General features: G+C 38.9%; 1 protein-coding gene across 3 annotated transcripts in view; it reads left to right on the top strand.

The window, feature by feature from the left end:
- The window catches only part of TPD52L1 (TPD52 like 1), a 50,262-nt gene that overhangs the window by 9,834 nt on the left and 21,117 nt on the right, over positions 1–19,311 (top strand). For all 3 annotated transcript variants that reach the window (XM_083857333.1, XM_083857332.1, XM_083857334.1), the window contains exons 2-3: positions 9,401–9,516; positions 14,502–14,650. In XM_083857333.1, the coding sequence (XP_083713459.1) occupies positions 9,401–9,516; positions 14,502–14,650 (265 nt within the window). The remainder of the gene's footprint in view (positions 1–9,400; positions 9,517–14,501; positions 14,651–19,311) is intronic.

Below are 19,311 nucleotides of genomic sequence, written 5' to 3'. Positions count from 1 at the left end.
AGTAAGTGCTTCATTTCACACCTCAGGATGCTGGCAAAAAAGCTTGTGGGAAAAACAAATGAAAGTTGGAGCTGGACAGGCCCAGATAGATGGTGCTATTCTGACTGACTGTGGCCTGTGTGCAGAGAATTACTGTTACACTAATTTCAAATTCCAGGTTTATCAAAGCCACCCACTGCAGCAAGACATTCTGGCTGAAAAGCAGTGCATCTGCAGGAAGTGGTGTGGCACTCAAGTGAGCTGTTTGTCAATATATATTTGGAGTATTTCCTTTAAAAATAAAAAATTGTTTCATCTTAAAAAAGGGCCTGTGTAACAGAACTATTAAAATATGTTGTTTTCAAATAATATTCATATAAATTAGCTTTGTTTCTATTGGTTTTAAGTAAGTTGTGTTGCAGGAAGATGCATCCAAGAGTAGGACAAGTTTATTTAGGGAAGACTAGTGGAAGTTTCCACTGTCATATGACACACACCCCCATCCCCCTCCACCCTGCTAGGAAGGCAAAAGCGCACTGGTGCAAAGTAGCTAGTCTTAATTATGAAGGGATTAAGGGGTGAAGCAGGTGGTGCTTAAAAATGGGGGGCTGGGAGAGAGGAGGACACAACACACTAGACATGTCTCCTCTGAGAAGTGTGTTGATTGACTGCCTCATTTTGGTGGCCATGAGCTTTCACATAATGTAACAGAAAAGATTAAGAAAAACTCTGGGAAAAGGAACTGTACCTTTCTTCCAATTTAGAGAGTGATGTCAGCTGTGGGGCCTCCAACTAAAGAAAGACATGGAGGGCCATAGAGATAATGAAAGAGCCGGAGAACCTGTCCTAAGAAAACAGGTTGAGAGAATTAGTGTTGTTCAGCTTGGAGAAGAAAAGGCTTTGAGGAGACCTTACAGCACCTTCCAGTACCTGAAGGGGTCTACAGGAGAACTGGAGTGACTTGTTTCAAGGGCATGTATTGCCAGGATGAGGGGAAATGGCTTTAAACTGACAAAGAAGGTTTAGATTAAATACTAGGATTAAATTATTTACAGTGAGGGTGGTGAGACAAAGAAACAAGTTGCCTGGAGAAGTTGTGGATGCCCCATCCTTGGAAGTGCTGAAGGCCAGGTTGGATGGGGCTTTGAACAGCCTGGTTTAATGGAAGGTGTCCCTGCCTATGGCAGGATGGTTGGAAGTAGGTGATCTTTTAGGTCCTTTCCAACTCAAACTATTCTATGATTTATTGTTGCTAATTTGTAATTATGCTGCCTGCAAAGCTTAGATCATGGATATTTTGTGCCAAACAGCGTGTAATAAGGCAGTCCTGGTCCTTTAAGACTGTGATCTTTACTCTCCCAGTATGAGAGATTGATCACAGAGGGGAAAGAGAATTTGTCCCTTTCCTCCCAGCATTCCTAAATGTGAACTTTAGTATATGTAACAACATAGAGACATTTATTCTGTATTAAAACAATGGGAATAATGAATTTGAGCCTGAAGAGAATAAAGAATCTATCATGTACCCAGTTATAATTGTTTCCTGTGTATTTTTCCTGGTACATTTATAGGACCAAAAGTGGCACATCTGTCTTGCATGTTGAAATAGCTGAAAGGGGGTGTGAAGAAAGCAAGCAACCTGCTGGCTGCAGCACGATTTTGCTCATTTTTAAATTACGCTTTTAAAGATCTTGTTAGTTATGTGTTTTGTGATCTAAAGGACACAAAATATGACTACATGAAAAATTTATTTTGTAATAAAAATATATGTAATTTTATTACTTCTTGCAGTACAGATACATTGTTGGAAGTTAATTGAGGAGGCTTTTGAGTTTAATTATACTGCAGTTAGATTGCTATCTAATTATATTCTTTTGCACCTGGCTTTAGAAAAGTACAATAAACTGATTCATTCTTAGAGAGGAAGGTTATTAAATCCTGCCATTAAGTTTCAGTGATTTTGATTCAGTGAAGCAGATGCGTGATCTTAATTATACAATTGATGGGATTGCCATCACTTCCACCAGCTGAGGATGGGACCCCAGGTGCCTCTATTCAGAGATGAGAAAAATGTACTGTCATGTATTTTTAGTGTGAAAGGGTGGGTTTAAGAAATGTAACTGACAACTTCCACCTCTGACTGCCAGTATTTCCATGTCATAGCTCTTATCTTCCCCTATATTGCTTTATCTCTAGTTGGATTATATATGCATTATTCCTTCATTTGTTTTATGCTGTGTGTTACAGTTTCTAGAGTACCTTATTTGTAGAGAACAAATCCCTTTTGTGATGCAGTGTTATCTTCTTTTCATTCCCTATTATTCCATTGTGACTTCATCTTTTTCCTTTTTCCCTGTTTTTCCTAAAGAAAAAGAGATGACAGCTCTTCCACTTGAGGCAGTTTTTTTCTTACCATTGGCTTCACAGAAAGTTGTGCAGCATGATCAACAGCAAGCACAGAAAGTGGTACAGTGCTGTTGTTACTTTCAGTTTGACATAATAGGAGGAATCTTTTATTGTCTTTAAATTGTTAAATTTCACAACAATTGCTTTGTTTTTCCATGGCTACAGCTTGAAAATGTTACCCTTGTCCAGGCATTTAGGATTATTATTCTATACAAAGAATAGGGTAAAATGTATGAGATCATCCTTTCATTCCTGTACTTTCAGATAATTATTTTGCTTGGAAGATCAGTTCCTAGGTTGAAATCTTAGGTTGAAATAAGTGATATGTATTTTTTTAACTGTTATTGCTATTCTTTTATCCATCATGTTTCCGTGTTTGGCATGATTATCAAACTCCTTGTCAATGTGTCTGGTTTCTTGGTGCAATGGTCAAGCTGTTGAGTCTCTTTTCTGCCATTTTTTTTTGTGTGTAGATTGTCTCTTTTCACTGGCATAGATTGGCAGCTGTGTCAGCGGTTTCTGGGGAAAAATAAGGTAGAGATATCCTCAAGGTATGATTAATTACTTTGTATTATACTAAAACAGAGAAAAGAATCAGCACAGTGGCTGGCTGTTTATCCAGGAGCTTCAAATAAAAGTGTTCCTTGGTTTGGAAATCTGCCAGTCTATCTCATAGCTATGGATAGATTTTCTTACTGCTTGGGTTTGCAGGGGTTAAGAGGTGGAAGGGAAAGCTTTAATAAAGTCACTAATAAGCTGCTCCAGGACGACCAGGGACCCCTACTCTGAGATTTTAGACTACATCCTAGAACTCTTCAATATCCAAAAGCTGTACTCTTTCCATCTCCTTGACACTACCACCAACCTAAAGCTCATTTGAGAGAGGGAGTGAAGTCACTTGCCCGTCCATCTCTTTCTTCCAAGGAGCAGACTCAGAGCGAAAAGAAGACTGAGCCCACATGGCTGCAGAAAGTAGAACCTACATTTTTCTGTAATGTTCACATTTTTAATCAACATCACATGTGCATCTTAAATATTTCCCCTCTCTTAACCAAGGTGAATCCAGCCTCTGAGTTTGTTTTTCAATCATCACTTCAAAATCAACCTTATATTCTCAGTACTAAGTCCCTTAAGAGAATGGCAGGCTGTATGTAATTGTTAGGCTCAAGCCTAAGCAAGTTCAATATCAGTTCAGACTTGTCCACAGTTAGAACCAGACACAGAAGAGAAGATCTTCCTTCTGTAGTTTGTTTTCTAGGTGAAGTAAATTACAACATATTTTCCTGTTTTGATCTTCCTGTAATGACTTTGTAGTGGAAAAAATGGTATGGAAATCCTTGCAACTTCTGATAGCTTTTTCTGATCAATTCAGTTATTTAGTACATGCTTCTAGTCCCCCTTCTCCCCCCCTTAATCTCTGTATCTGGCATTAAGACTACATTATAAAGAAGATCAAAGACACTAATGCAGTGTCTGGACAGTTCCTTTGTTCTACTTACCATTTTATCTCTTTGAAGACTTAATTGCAATTTGAATTTGTGAACAAGTGTTTTCCAAATTTAAATAAGGAGCTCTAATGACATGGCAAAAGAAGCTGTAGCAAGTAGTTTTGCTTACTAGAAGAGTTATGTAATTTGTTTTCTCACTATTTGATGTGAATGCTAGATAATAAGGTAGATATGGTATTTTTAATTAGTTGGAAAACAAAAAAGCAGGGCAGTAAGAGCAGTTCAATTCTTAAATGCTTTATTAACACCAAGGATCATCTATAGATTTCCCTGAATGTTAGAAAATGTACACAAACAGAATTTGAAGGGTTTTACCTTAATTTTGCTATCATTATGACTAATTCAGCAGACATCAGTGCCTACAGTGTAAGCTTTTCCTTTTGTTGGGTTTTTGGGGGTTTTTGGAGTTGTTATTCTTTTTTAAACAGTTAACATACAAGAAATAGTCTGATACTTAATACTCCAGAACATGGGTCTGAGATGAATACAGAAAAAATACATAAAAAACACTAATTAAAACATCTTTATGTAGTTAATCTTTAGATACCTGAGTAAGTATAAAAATCTGTCATGGATTTTATCATTGTATTATTTGGTTATTTTAAATTTGCAGAATAGTTACAGATCTTCTAGATTTTAAGTGGCTTATTGAATTTGTTGTCCCTACAATTCTACTGGCAAACATGCACAGGTATTGATCAATACTGAAACAGTTTTTGCATTAAATCAGATTTAACAGCAGACTGTAGAATTAGGGTCACTAGTCTTAGCCAGAACTACCATGAACTTTGGGAGAAAACTCAAAAATGCCCATTTCAGCACACTGAAACCCTGGAACAACTTGCACGTTTGTTGTATTATCTTGTCGTATGAATCTTTCAGAAGAACACAATAAATGTGTTCCCCCAGCTATCCACCTCCTACTTCTTTCTATATAAATCTCCTAATACAAAGGATTTTCTGCTCATTTATTTCAACTTGGATCCTTCTGTATGACTTGCAGTTCATAATTACTGATAATCCCATATTTTAATGTTTCATTCATATTTTATCTAATTACGTGTGACAGTAAGTACTAAAAATGTCTTTAGAGTAGAAGCCAAACAGCGTTTTGCGTTGATTCGAGCCTACTATATCATTTCCCATGCTTTATGGGGGCAGGGCTTTTTTGTTATTTTGAAGTAGCATATGTCCAGAGAATCACTTGTTTGTTGAAGATAAATGAGTTACACATGAGTATATTATTAGTGTAATTTTCTGTAGCAACAGGAGGTTGTATGAGACCATAGGACCTACAGTCTTGTCTCCAGCAATCCTAAACCACAAGAAGGCACTGTCTGGAAGAGATAATGAGGGAGGTGGTGTGGGTCTCGCATCTGTCTCTGGGCAGAGTTTTGTGACAGCAGATCCCAGAGATAATTGTGGATTAAGCTCTGGATTGAGCTTTATTGCAGATGGAAGAAGTGGAGGGATGGGCATAGGTAATGAGAACTCCTTAGCTGACCATGGTGAATGAGGGAGGGGAAGTTCAAGGAACGGGTTCTAAGACAGCTTCTGCTCCACTGATGCCTCTTGTGTGACTTTATTTATTTATTTATTTGTGAATAGACACAGCAGCTGAAATTAAATTTAAAAGCAACAGAATTAACTTAATCTGTATAAGACGTAGTAGGAGAAGAAAACAGATGTTAGTGTAGTGTCTAGGCTCTATCCTCATGCCTTAGCTCTTAGTGTCTTGCTTGAATGAAACTTGGGAAACTTGTACTTTAGATCAATATGTGAAGGTCAGTGCCTAAAATACCGTGCTGTTAGTAAAGGACATAAGAGATACAGGACATCACCAAAGCCACAGGTTCTTGTAAATGGCTGGTAATCTGCTGGATGAGCTCCTAATTCTTTCAGGGAAGCTTGTAACACCTATACTACAAGGTGAAGCAAAAGCTATTCACTCACCCAAAAACTGAATTGCTCTTCCGAAAAGGTAGAAAGTTAATTTCCAATTTCACAACTGGATATTAGTGCAATTCTGAAATAATATCAGCTTTGCATCTGAAAAATTTAATCATGATTCCAGTTTTTCCAGATCTGACCATGACTGGAAACAAGGAATGATCTGTATTTCTGGGAGGAGTGCGTAAGAGGAGAAGGAATGAAAGTTGAAGGCACTTTTTTTTTCCTGCTACTAATGACCTTATGTTATTCTTGAGAACAACTCAGCTACTTGTACAACTCCCTTCCCAGAGTGATCAAGCCTTCATAGCTCATAACTAATACCTATGCATCTTTTGGCAAAAATACTATCTTTCCTCAGAGCTGTTCCTGTTGTCAGGTTATGTAGCTGGACAGGAGAGGAAAATGCCTCAGTCTTCTTCAATACTGAGAGGAGGCCTCACAGCAGTTTACAACTGTCTCGTGAGGGGAAGTGTAGAGGATGACACTGATCTCTTCTCTCATGTGACAGTGACAAGACCTGAGGGAACAGCCTGAAGCTGTTTCACAGGAGGTTTAGCTTGGATATTAAGGAAAGGTTCTTCACCCAGAGAGTGGTTGGACCTTGAAGAGGTTCCCCAGGGAAGTGGCCACAGCACCAAGCCTGACAGTTCATTAAGTGCTTGGGCAGTCATCTCAAACACATGATGGGATTCTTGGGGTTGGCCTGTGCAGGGCCAGAAGCTGGGCTTTGTGATCCTTGTGGGTCTCTTCCAGCTCAGGATGTTCTATGATTCTGTGCTTCTATTCCGTGCCCACCCAGGATTTTGAGACTGTACAAGAGCAAACTCACAGGTGGGCTTACATGACATCCCTTCAGTTATACTGGAGGTGCTAGGCTGCTCCGTCTCCTGCATGGTCAGGGAATCACAGAACTTCCTTCAGTCTGGAGGCTAAAGTGTGAGAGATGACAGTACCGAGAGGGAGAAACCAGTGACTGGAAGAAATGTTCTGCTGGCCTTGCAGTGTCACCCCCTGCAGGGACACCCACAAATCCTGAGCAATAGGTGCACCTGTGATCCAAAGCATCAGTCCTAGCTCAAGGCTCCAAAGCACTGTGTTAGGTTAACAGCACACCTGGGCTGATGAGCGCTGTAACTTCAGTGGTGAACTAGTACAGTACGAGTCTGAGCTGCTGGATGCTGATCTCTGTTGTGCTCCATTACAAATATAATGTATAATTGTAACCTCTCTGCTATTATTGCTGCTAGAATCTAAGTATTCTCACATTAGGAAGTTTCAGAACTCAGATTGGCCTAAAGAAGGCTGTGACCCACAGTATGCTGGAGAGATGTTCAGACTGGAATTGTGAGATGACCAAAGTGAAAACTTAGCAGAGGGACAGTGACCATTAGGGAAGATTCTGGTAGCTTGAACCAGAAAGTAGAGACTGAAGGATCAGACTAGATTTCAGAGGACTTAAACAAGGAGCACAGGACAAAAATTGGGAAAGGAACTGGATGAGTTTGCAAAGGATCATAGAGAAGGATTGACATGTATTTGCTGTTTTGGAATGGATTATAATTTCAGTCCAGTCTTGAAGTTTAAACTTGAGAATTGGGCCTAATGTTAAGTGTTATTCATTTGTTTCTGGCAATTTTGTCTATGTTGGCTCCCATCTCTTTCCCAGCCATTCCCAAACTAATGTTGTCCCTTGAGCATGGAAGTGCCCTCTTTTTGGCTTAAGCATCTGTTGCTCCAAGATCACTTCATCTCAACATCTGTCCCAAGGCTTCCCTTAATAGTTTTCAGCCCTGTTGCCCCTTAGATCCTTCCCAGCATTTCCAACAACTGTCCTGTACCACTGCTGCTCCATCCATGAAAAAATAAACTGCTTTCAAGACAGTGCAGACTAAGTTTAGCTTCAGCCCCATAGCAACACTATTAATCCTCAAACAAATACCAAATAACAATTGTGTTTAGATATGTATTTAGGGGTGTTAATAAAGGTGATTTAGGAGTGTTCCTACTGAATAAATATGCTTTTCTTTTGTTGTGATTTCAGCAATCTAGGTTTTCCTGGCAAGCTGCTTTTTGGGTAATAGCTAAGATATCAACTACTTTTATATGCTTTCATGTTTTTAAAAGGTTTTGTGCTTAAGGGTGGTGATCTATTTCTGCATATGGTGCTAGGCAGGGGTTCAGCACCTGTGTTGCTGCTCTTTATCTTCCCACTCAGGGAAGATTGTAATTAACAAGGCTGAATTCACTCCATTGTGTTCTGCAGGGGAGTTGATGGTATGAATCAAATCAGTTCTGCTCTGTTAAATAGAAGGAAATCCAGGTACACTGGGGGACTCTAGGTGAAGGAAATGGCAGAAGGCTGGAGGGTATTTAGTTTTCTGCATGAAAACGTAAAGTACTCAATTTCAAGAGGCTTGTTCCTTGTAACCTCTGTTCTTTAATACCCAAACTTAACTAAGCAGTATTTTAATCTCTGTATAATAGAGTATACAGGCCTCTGTGGAGCTAGGAAATAAATTGTTCTCTTCCATAGGAGGCAGTATACAGGTGTCAGGAGTTAGCAGAGATGGCTGATTGCCCTGCTAGAGAACTGAAATAAAAGGAAAAGTGCTGTCCCAGGTGTAACCTGGTTGAGATTTTTCTTCCACAACAGAAGATGATCTAGAATTTTAAAACAAGTTCCAAAGTAAACAGAATGTTATCTGTTGTCTCATGGTTTGTATTGTTTTCTCTGCAGACTATAAAGATGAGAGGCTCTTAGCAGCTGGAGCCCCAGCAATCTTCTCTTCACTGAATGGGAAGACAGGAAATATTTTGTTTCATCAGTACCTATTATGCGAGCCAGCCCCAGGTCTTGCAAGCATTTATGTATGGACTAGTCTTGCTTATTGTAGATACTGACCCTGATCTTGGGCATGCAGAAGAAGACAGTAATGAAGTCCACTGCATTTGTCTCCTCTTCACAGGTTTAGATTGAGAAATCAAGGAATGCTCCTCATTAATGTTCAGAAATTTCAAACAATAGGTGTAGCATTTGCTGCTGCAAACTGTGTGCATCTGTAAGGTTTCAAATTGCTGCAATCAGAGGTATTTTTAGAGAAAACTTGGCTTTATAATATACTTCTTTTATTATTCAGTGTACTATTGCTGCTCTTCACATCAGTGATCCATATTACCCAGCTTTATATTTTGAAGAAAAAGATTTCTTTTTTCCTTCTGTATTGTTAGAAGTAAGAAAATGCCTTATCAGGGATTAGTAGGGCCCAAGGTGATTGATTTCTGGGAATGAGTGGTGCTTATATGCATTGAATTGCTCCTGTGCAGACATTACCCTCTGATACTTCCAGTAGCTTTTTAGAAGCAAAGCAGAATGCAAATGATTGTAGCAGGAAAAGGTTGTGTGTTTTTTGTTTTGTTTTGTTTGTTTGTTTGTTTGTTTGTTTGTTTGTTTTTCCCTAGTGGGTGAATATTATATCATTCTTGGATTTTAGAGGAGGCCAATACATTAATTGAAGTAATTAATAACGGTTGTCTTGACCTTTTATTTTTTTAAGGCCTGTTGGAAACTCAGTCATTCCATGAAGCAGATGAAGATGTGGTCACTGATGTTGATTTCACCAATATGATTTCTGAAGAAGAAAAAGAAGAGTTAAAGACTGAGCTAGCCAAGGTAATGAATTTGAATTTCTGTGAGTGTTACTGTTTCTACTTCCTTAAACTGGAAGCTATTAATTGTAGGATGAAGTATACATCATAAAGGCACGTCCTTCCTTGTTGGTAAAATTATTCTAGGCTACAATAATGTAGCCTATAATTTTCGTATATCTATTTTTTTAAGTTTAAGTATCTTCTACTTGATGATTGAACTGCAAAAATCAAATGCACGTTCCCATCTTAGTCAAGATGTGTCTTTATTTATAGACATTCCTTGAAAAAGAATGAAAGGTGTTCTCATTAGACCTGTGGTGCTCTTGTTACAGTGGTTGTGCCACCTGATAGAAAAATTTCTTTTTGTGGTGTTCAGAGGAAAAGGTAATGATGATGGTTATGGAAGAAGCTGATGACAACAAGCACAGTAATTTTATCACATTTTTGTTTCCTTTGGCACTGATGTGTTTGGAGAAGGTAGTATCTTTTTTCAGGAGTCTGGAAGTCAGTACACTGTGAAGAGGCTTAAAAATAATAAGGAGATGGGAGGAAAAAGGTGTGAACCATGTGATCTCTTTATTACAAAGATTAAAGAGATTGTCTTGATTTAGTCTGCCATGGAAGGATGGATTCAGTTTTAATTATTGCTGCTGAATATTGCAGAAAAGTGAAATTCTGGAATGGAAAATGAGAGAATGGGGAAAACTGTGAGTTTAATTATTTGAAATATGAGTCAAATAACAGAAATCAGTCATATGAACATGAAGAGTTTGCCTTAACTGGAATACTTAAATTGATATTAAGTTGTAGTACTTGAAGTACTTACAAAGTACTTTTGAAGTACTCTAAGAAGTAACATTTGTAATGACTTTCAAGGAATTTACCTGCAGTGCTGATTCAGGATTTTCAAGTGAAACACAGAAGACTGTTTTTTCACTTTAATATTTTATCAATCTTTTTATTTGAGTTACTAGTTAATTTTTACTTCTTTGGTGATCCTGTCACATCTGTAGACAATCAGAAGGAAGCTGAAAGTTTACATGTTCAGTTTATCAAATAAGTTAGGAGCTGACATATTCATTACTGGCTTTTCATCAGGACCAGAGGCACTGGGCCCACACCAAAACACAGGAGATTCCCCCTGAGCATCAAGAAGCATGTTTTTAATGTGTGTGTGACTGAGCAGTGTACCCCAAGACCTTTCAGAATCTCCATCCTTGAAGATATTTAAAAGCTGTCCGGGTACAGTCCTGGGAAACACGCTCTAGGTAGGGCTTGAACCAGATGTCCTACGGTGGTGCCTTCCAGCCTCAGCCATTTAGTGATTCTCTTCTCCGGTGAAGGGGACTTCACAGGTGGAAACAAGGAAGGAAAAAAGCCAGAACATCCTGCAATCATCTGAGAATGATATGCCTCTCTCAACAGAATTAATCTCAAATGTTTCTGAGTGTCCCTTCTGCTACTGATTGCTATAGGAGAGAATTCTCAGTAGCTCCTCCTGGAAATGCTTAAATTCCTGTACTAACTTGCAAGTGAGAGTTTGCCTGTCAAATATGATCTTGACTGACCTAGGAATTATTTTCTGAGTTCCTCACAGCAGTTTACTGGCATGCAGCCAATGCTGAAAAGCAAAATAAAACTGATAATTATGCTAAGAAAGGTTTGGAAATCTTGAATGTAGAGTGGACGAAGTCTGAACAAAGTCTAAAGTTAAGTAAGGCTTATGACTCTTAGAAAAGATTGCAAAAAATGTATGACCTTGCCTCCTTCAGAAAGAAAAATTTGCTAATGTGGGAAGTGGGTAATGTTTCCTTTTGAAAAGCTGTTAGTCCCTACTTACAAGCCCTTTCTGCTCCACCAATGACAGTTTTGTTTTCTTCCATGTCCTTATGTGCTACGTAATACCTGTTTGAGCCTGTAGGAACGAGCACCTCTCTTTCTGATGTGAGAGGTAAAAATCATCCTTAATTCTGCTATCAATAGTTGATAAAAAGTGCTTTGTGAGCACTTGTGCATTTATTTAAGCAGAAAACATATGTTAAATCTCTGTGTTGTGTATCTAACATATATATTCTTTGTTTTCTTCCTCCTTCCCACTCTGATATTAGGAGAGGAACAAGCACTAGGTTTTTCTGGCAGAATTTTTTGTATCCTCTATTCCTATTCTCCTGCTAATAGTCTCTTTTTACTGGAAGCTTCTCAGAGCATGAACTTACTCTATTCTTGTATTTGTAGCCTAGCTAACACAGCAGGGCTCTGACTCTAATCAAGCCTTAGGATTTCTACAATGCAACTGAGTGACTCTTACAGAAACTTCTAACAGTCATTTGAGTTTACAGAGGTCAGTCTGACTTTTCAGAATAACAGCAGAAAATTGTAGCCAAAAGCTTTACATAAAGCCAGAAGATTGTTAGCAGAACAGATTCCCCCCACCCCCCTCACTGTGAGGAGCATTGTACAATGACTCTTGACTCATGCTGGGGGCTGAGATTTTGAGCTACCTTGCTCACTGCTGTCAGTTGTCCTTCCATTACACTCATCAAAGTAGTCATTTACTCTTTGGTGTCTTCCCCCTCCCACACCTTCCCAGAAGGAGCTATCTGGTTTGATCTAGCTGATGCATAGGTTCAGCAGTGTGTGTTACTGCACGTTTGCTCCCAGTTTGAGGAAAGATGATAATAATACCCTTTTTCTGCAAACTTATGGGAGAAGGGAACTTTGCCTCTCTATGATACATCTTTATTCTTCTGACTCTTGCACTTTGAAAGAAGGGAAGCATAAGAACTAGAAGCTTGTATTTCTGTTGACTTGAGCTCCAGTTTTTTAATGGAATTATAAACATTTACAAAAATGGACTTTAAAAAAATTCCTAAACAGGTGATGCCTGACTCCCATGAGAGTTAGGTATGTTACATGCTTAAATCCTTTTCAAGATACTGCTGTAAGTCCCTAATTCTTTCTATGTACTTCACAGTCATCACTGATATTTGAGCACTTGAGGGCGGCTTTGTATCTGTCATTATTTCAAAATGATGGAAGTTGAGGAGGATTTTGTCAATGCAAAACTGATTGCTGTGTTATAAATAATAAATTACTTTAATCAAAAATGTTGCTCATACTTCTGCCATTGAGCACATGGCTAATGCTTAGGCTATCACAGCTTTAAGATGTCTATTCAATGGAACAGATGGAAAGTAATTTTAATAGAAGCCCTGAAATGTTTATGTATCCAAGTGATGTTTATATAGCCACTGATGATCAGCCTAGTGCTGGCCCATAAGTGTCCTGACATAGGTTAAGTTCTTCAGCAGTGTTGCTCAGGCAGTCACCCACTAAGGGGTTTGCTCTTGGTGAGAAATAGCCAAAAGGATCTCTGAACTGCTGCCTGAGGAATGCTGACATTTGTGCTTTCTTTCTAAAAGCATTTAACCAGTTACCCTCTCAGAAGAAAGACTCTTGACACTGGCCTCTTGACAGTATTCCATTTGCAGGTTAGGAATATAATGGAGCATAAAGGACATGGGGAGGAATAAAGCAATTTGGATTTTTGTGTATCTAACAACAGTGCTGGTGAAGTGTTGGCATCACAGGCATTGGTGAATACTAATATTTGCTTCACTCACGTCATGATTTTGTTTTGTGTTCATAGTGTTGCTGCTTAATTCCTGAGCTACTTGAATATTTAGTTAGCAGGTAATGACAAAAGAAACTGATAGCTGGGGGATTCAAGGATGAGACTTGTCCAAGAACAGTGAGCTTGCAGCCAGTTTTTCAGTGAACCAGAATGCATGAATGTGTAAAATAAAATAATGCTGGTACGGATGTCCTAAATATAGCCTTAGAGGTCAGCACTGTTTCAGCTGGTGCTTGCATCATTCCTTGCAGCCTATGGAGTTAAATCACAGGGACACTGTGGTTCCAGGGAACTTAGCATATGGCAATCAGATAAGTTGCCATATGTTACCTTACTAACATATGGAGAAAGGAACACAGTTGGTGAGGGAATTTCTAAACCTGAAGTGAAAGGCAGCTGCTCTGGTGTCACTTGCCCTTGTTAGCTTCAGTATCTCTGTGTGCTGCTTGCATAGATTTGCTTGGGAAGCTTCCAGATGAAGAATGCAACCCCTGCTCACTTGCAGGAGAGTTGCCCAAGGAGCAGGACTCTGAGCTGATGGCAGAACAATTCTGGAGTCCTGTCTTTTGGTTCTTGCCTTGCTAAAACACTGGCTTTGATTAAATGTTTCAAAAAAAATGTCTGCTGCAGGAAGAATTATATTCTTCTGTTTGGGCTGGATGGCATCTTTACTGCTTGAAATTGCAGAGTTTGGTGAAATACTAGGATCTCTGGAAAGACTAATCTGCTCTGTCTTCTGAGTGCCTTTTTGCTTTGGGAACTGATCACTCACGTTAATAGCTCAACTATAAATTTTTATGTTACAATTTTGAAATATGTAGGGCCTAAAATACATAAATAAAACTTATATGACAAGGCTATAACATTTGATTGTACTCTCAAGGCATATATTATCATGCAGTTTTTCTGTTTTATTAACCTGTTCCTAAGAGTTTGCATATATTTTTTTCAGGACCAGAAGACTAAAAATCTGGAAATATGAAGTTAAAAGTCTGTGCATTCAAAGAAAGATATTTGCTTGAATTTTCCAGTCTTCTCTTGTCCCATCCATTCCCATTTTACTAGTGAATGAAAAGCTGGTGTTTGAGACTCCTAATGCCCTTAGGCAGATTTGGGTGAAGTCGCTTCCTTACTGGATAATTCTCTCTCTTATCAGATGTGTGTGTGTGATGGTGAGCATAGGTGACACATTAATTTAACATGGCGCCAGCTCTGTCCTGGGTATGCCTTTGTGGCCTCCACAGGCACTTGACTCTGTCTTTCTAGATACCTACGAAAAGCATGAGTTTGTGAGATTCATTCAGCCTCTTAACTTTGTATGTGTTTATCATTCTGTGGGAACAGGCTAACACCTTTCTCCTTGTTTCCTTCAGCTAGAGGATGAAATTTCAACTTTGCGGCAAGTGCTAGCAGCCAAAGAGAAGCACCTGGTTGAAATTAAACAAAAACTTGGCATAAGTTTGATGAATGAACTGAAGCAGAACTTTAGCAAAAGCTGGCATGATATGCAGACAACTTCTGCGTGAGTACTGCTCTTTATACTTACACATATGAACATACCATGTTTTTCTAAAACTTTTTGGGCTGAATTAATAGCAACATTGGTAGAAAGAACCACCCACCTTTCATCAAGTGCTGTCTGCAAAGTCATTTACTTTTTTTCCTCTTCATTTGACAACTGAATTTGACACTTAAGGAGAAGGAAAAGTGAGCTTCTCCACAACTGAGCTGAGCTGGGAGTTGACAGCAAAGAAGGCAGGGTGGCAGTGTTATCATCCATGAAACAGCAGTCCCACAATACCTGAACAAAGAGAGCAGAGCAAGTCCAATGACAGTAGAGGGGGTCAGGCCAAGAGTTCATATCTCCAGGTGCATCTGTACTGATGAGCCAGGTCCTAGGTCAAGCCAGGGAGTCAAGTCCGTGAGTTCAAGATCTGTGAGGTACCTGGCCAGATACAGGCATATCAGTAATACAACTTGACCTTAAATTCAGTCTAGGCTTTAGTACAGCTCCCAAATGAAGGGAAAAGGTGCTTAACAAGTGTTCTCCCAACTCTTGCACAACACTTTCATCACAGTCTTACCCAAGGTTTCACAGCTGTGCAGTGCCAGATCTCCCCTTGAGCCACCAAATTCAGAGGTGTGTGGCGAAAAGCTTTAGCAGTTCCTCTCAGTGTGTTCAAGGTGCTGACAGAGACTTGGTAAAATATGTTAAAATTTACATTTTTATGTTAAAAGAACTATTTTTTGTGTTTTCATGAGAAGTCAAATAAAAATCCCTTTATAGAAATACAGTTTTAATGTCTCCTATCTCTCGCTGTTGGACAGCTTTCCATCTAGGTCCTGTTTCTCATGACATGTCATTAGCAGGGATATCAGTGTTGCCTTGGTGAGGATGTCTGGCATGCACTAGGAGAGAACAGTCTAGTGACACTAAGCTTTAGAAGAGAGGAGGGGCACAGGACATCTGAACTAGAATTAGTGGGAGAGACTAGCAAAATTTTGAAACAAAAACTTTCATTTTTATCTGAAATTTGGTAGCAAGTTCCCAGACAGATTTTTATTTTTCCTCCACATTGACATTTTTTACTAAGATAGACTTAGGAGATGTTTTCAGTGTGGTAGCTGCTACTTTTTATCCAAGATGAGTTTCAGAAACTACAATCCATTAAGTGGTAAGTGTCCAGAAATTGTTAAGTGGAACTGAGCAGCAGGAGTTCCACTTGTGCCCCAGAAAATTCTCAGGTTTATGGTCCAACTACTGTACAATTCTGCTAGATCCTCATGCCAGAACACCAGTGCTGGTACAAATCATGGTAATCCAGCATTCTTAAGAATGGATGTGTTAAGTAATAGAAGTGATTCATTGTTGCTGTACCAAAATAGCATTATTCACCAAGATTCTCTGATTTTGGAAGGATGAAAAGCTTGTTTGAAAAAAAAAGAAAAGTTCAAAATATTTACATGCCTGTACTTTAGGTTTCTAAATCCACAATTACTCATTTTAAATTTTAAAATGACCCGGTTTTAAGAGGACAAATTTTGTTTCACTTTAGCTGATGTGCATTCCTGCAAGTTAAAACTAGTTTTCTTCAGCAGGTAACTTTTTAAAGCCACAGAGCACCAAAGTTTTTGTCCACTTATTGTTAATCTTTTTAAGCTCTCCATTTAGATATGCATTCTTAGGGTTAGAGTGCACATAGAGGAAGAGGAGCTGACTTCTCTCAGAAACAGTCCTGTAAAGTGTGTTTGACCAGTAGTTAAGAGTCATGACCTAATTTACAGGATGCATGCCTCCTCTACTGACTAAATTTAAACTTGAGATTTTGACTATTTTAAAGCATTTTCATTTTAAATGGTTGGCCACAAGTTCCTTGCTAATTTCCTATACTATTCAGTGCACTGATGTTTAGTATAATCTATGTGTTGAGGGAGGCAAAGGGTTCTGTTATAGAGGACATCAGTAACTGGAGAGCAAATGATAGCCTTGAGTTTGGCTTAGTTTCATGGTGGTAAGCATTCAACTGGAATGACTTCCCCCACACACCTTTTTAATGATTGGGTTGTCAGTGAATAGAGGTGGGTGGATATTCAACTTCTAGCAATGAACGTTTTTTATATTTTAAAAATAGGTAATTCTTTCTTATTTAGATGCTAGAAACAGGGTCATGTTGGTGGATTTTGAGATTATTTATTTTAACTTAAGAAATAATTACAAATGCCTTTACATGGATATTTGTAAAGACCATAATTGAGCTTGCCTAATTATTGTTCTGCTACAAAAGAAAGGTTTTATGTGACCTGAATGCACTGAATTCAGTTGAAGCTTCTTGGTGGTGCTTCTGTAAAGTTCCCACAGGTCTCCTTACTTTCCATGCTTCAGATTTTCACCATATAGTGGATTAAGGTAGAAGATAGTATTTATGGAGAGTAATCTGGTTTTATACACAGAATGTTTAAGGTGTTGACAGCAATGCCAGGAGACTGTCTAGTCCAGCTACCTCTTTCCGGCAGGACCAACTAGACCAGAGTGCTCAAGACTATGTTCAGTAGGTTTTGAATATCTCCAAGGCTGGAGATTCTATGGCCTCTCTGGGAAGCCTGTTCCATGTTCAATTACCCTTGCTGTGAAAAACATTTATTCTTAAATATTAAAATATTAATATATTTTAATATTTCTTGCATTGAATTTGCGCTGGTTGCCTCTTGCACTTTCACTAGATACCACTCAAAAGGGTTTTCTTCTATCTTCTTTCCTCCTTTCATTAGGTTGTTTATACACAGTGATGAGATCCTTTAATGAGCCTTCTCTAGAGTGACCAGTCCCAGCTTTCCCAGCCTCCTCATATGAGGTGTTCCAGTCCTTTACCATTTTTATGCACCTTTGCTGGACTTGTTCCAGTTTGTCCATGTCTGCCTTGCACTGGGAAGCACAGAACAGGACCCAGCACTTCAGGTGTGGCCATAACCAAGGCTGACAGGGGAAGGATCACTTCACTCAACCTTTTCCTAATGCACCCCAGGTGTTAGCTATGTTTGCTGCAGAGGCACACTGCTGACTCATGTCCAATTTGTTCTCTCCCAGGATTCCAGGCCTTTTTCTGCAAGGCTGCTTTCCAGCAGTTGATCCTCAGTCTCTACTGGGTTATTAATCCCAACCTGCAGGACTCTGCAGTGCCCTTTGTTGAATTTACTGAGACTCCTTTTTTTTTCAGACAAAGTCACAAGTAATTGTATTCTTTGATGCAATTATAGAATTGCATTTTGTTATATATGGGGAAGGTTAGAAGGGTTACTTTAGCCTTTCACTAGTCCCTCATATTAAGCACTAAAACATAGATAGATCCACAAGATATCTTGCTCTTTGCTGAGCAGTTAGGTTGTAACCATGCTCAGCTTTGTCTCTCAGCTTTTAATTTGGTGCTCTTCTGGAGTTCTTCGGAAAAAAAAGCCACAAGACATTATAGTCCTGTCCTCTTGGGGGATATTTCGATTCTACTGAGGTTCTAAGGAGCAGTTTTATCTGTAAAATTACCCACCAATAAACTCACTCCAGCCTAGTAGTTCCCACAAACTTCTTTGTCATCCTTTCTTAAAATGTTACCTCCTGTTATAAGACATAAACCTCCTCTGTTTTAAATGGTTAACCTTCCAACCCATGGATGGAATAATAACTATGGAGAGAGCTTCTAGGGAGATGTAAATGCTTAGTTTGCTACTAAACCTCTCCAGAAAAGAAATACTTCAGGCATTCAGACCACCGTAAGCATCAGTACTTCCATGGCAAATAAATTATTAGAAGAGCTAGAAAATTAGAGAAAAATTCTATCTTCAAGGGCTGTAGTAGTGAAATGTTATGAAATGTTTCAAAGTCAATATGTTTAGTGATTCCAACTGGGGTGCTGGGAAGCCTTTGATGTGATGGTATGTGGACCCACACAAGGCTAACATTTAGGATAGGAATCTGACAGAGCTGTTTTCAAAATGGCTTTTCATCTTTTGACCTCAGACAGAAATTTTCACTTGTAGAAAGGGAAAAGCTCATGAATTATAGGCCAAAATCAAGAGAACTGTAAGTGCTGGTTCCAAACAGCATGTTTCCTAGACAGGGCCCTGGGCTTTTTTTAGGTGGTGCTTGTCTTTTCGAGCCTTTTAAGGAAGGTTTCAGTGTTGCTCTGTTCTTGCATGTGAAATTTAATTAAGATTTGAGACAAGAACATGGACTTGGGCTTTTCCTCCAGAGACAGAATAAAGATCTATTCATTGACTACTGGCTGAACTATGTGAGCAAGCTTAGTCCTGCTGATAGGACACCTGAGGACAATTGCATAGGTTTCAACAACTATTGGGAACTTACTGTTTTATAGTTCAAATTTCTGCCAGGTGATAGGAAAATAGAAAGTAATAGTTGCACTGCATGTGTTTCAGGCTTACAATCTATGGTACAGGCAGTCTTTGTTAATATAACTTTAAATATATAGTAATGTGTTCCAAAATTTCAGAACTTTTTTTCAGTAAGTTGGATATAATTTCTGGACAGCCACAGTCCTACTGTGACTTCTAGGAATTAAGTAAACTGTGTTCCCACACACATACTTCTTATGAGTGGTAGTAAAGGAAATGTGGGTGTTTCTGTTCATTGCAATGTGTAATCACCTTTTGACGTTTTCTTCTCTAAATTTG

This window comes from Zosterops lateralis (assembly GCF_965231275.1).
Source record: "Zosterops lateralis genome assembly, chromosome: 3".
Lineage (NCBI taxonomy): Eukaryota > Metazoa > Chordata > Aves > Passeriformes > Zosteropidae > Zosterops > Zosterops lateralis.
The sequence above is the reverse complement of the archived record's forward strand: the minus strand, read 5'-3'. Positions and strand labels throughout refer to the sequence as shown.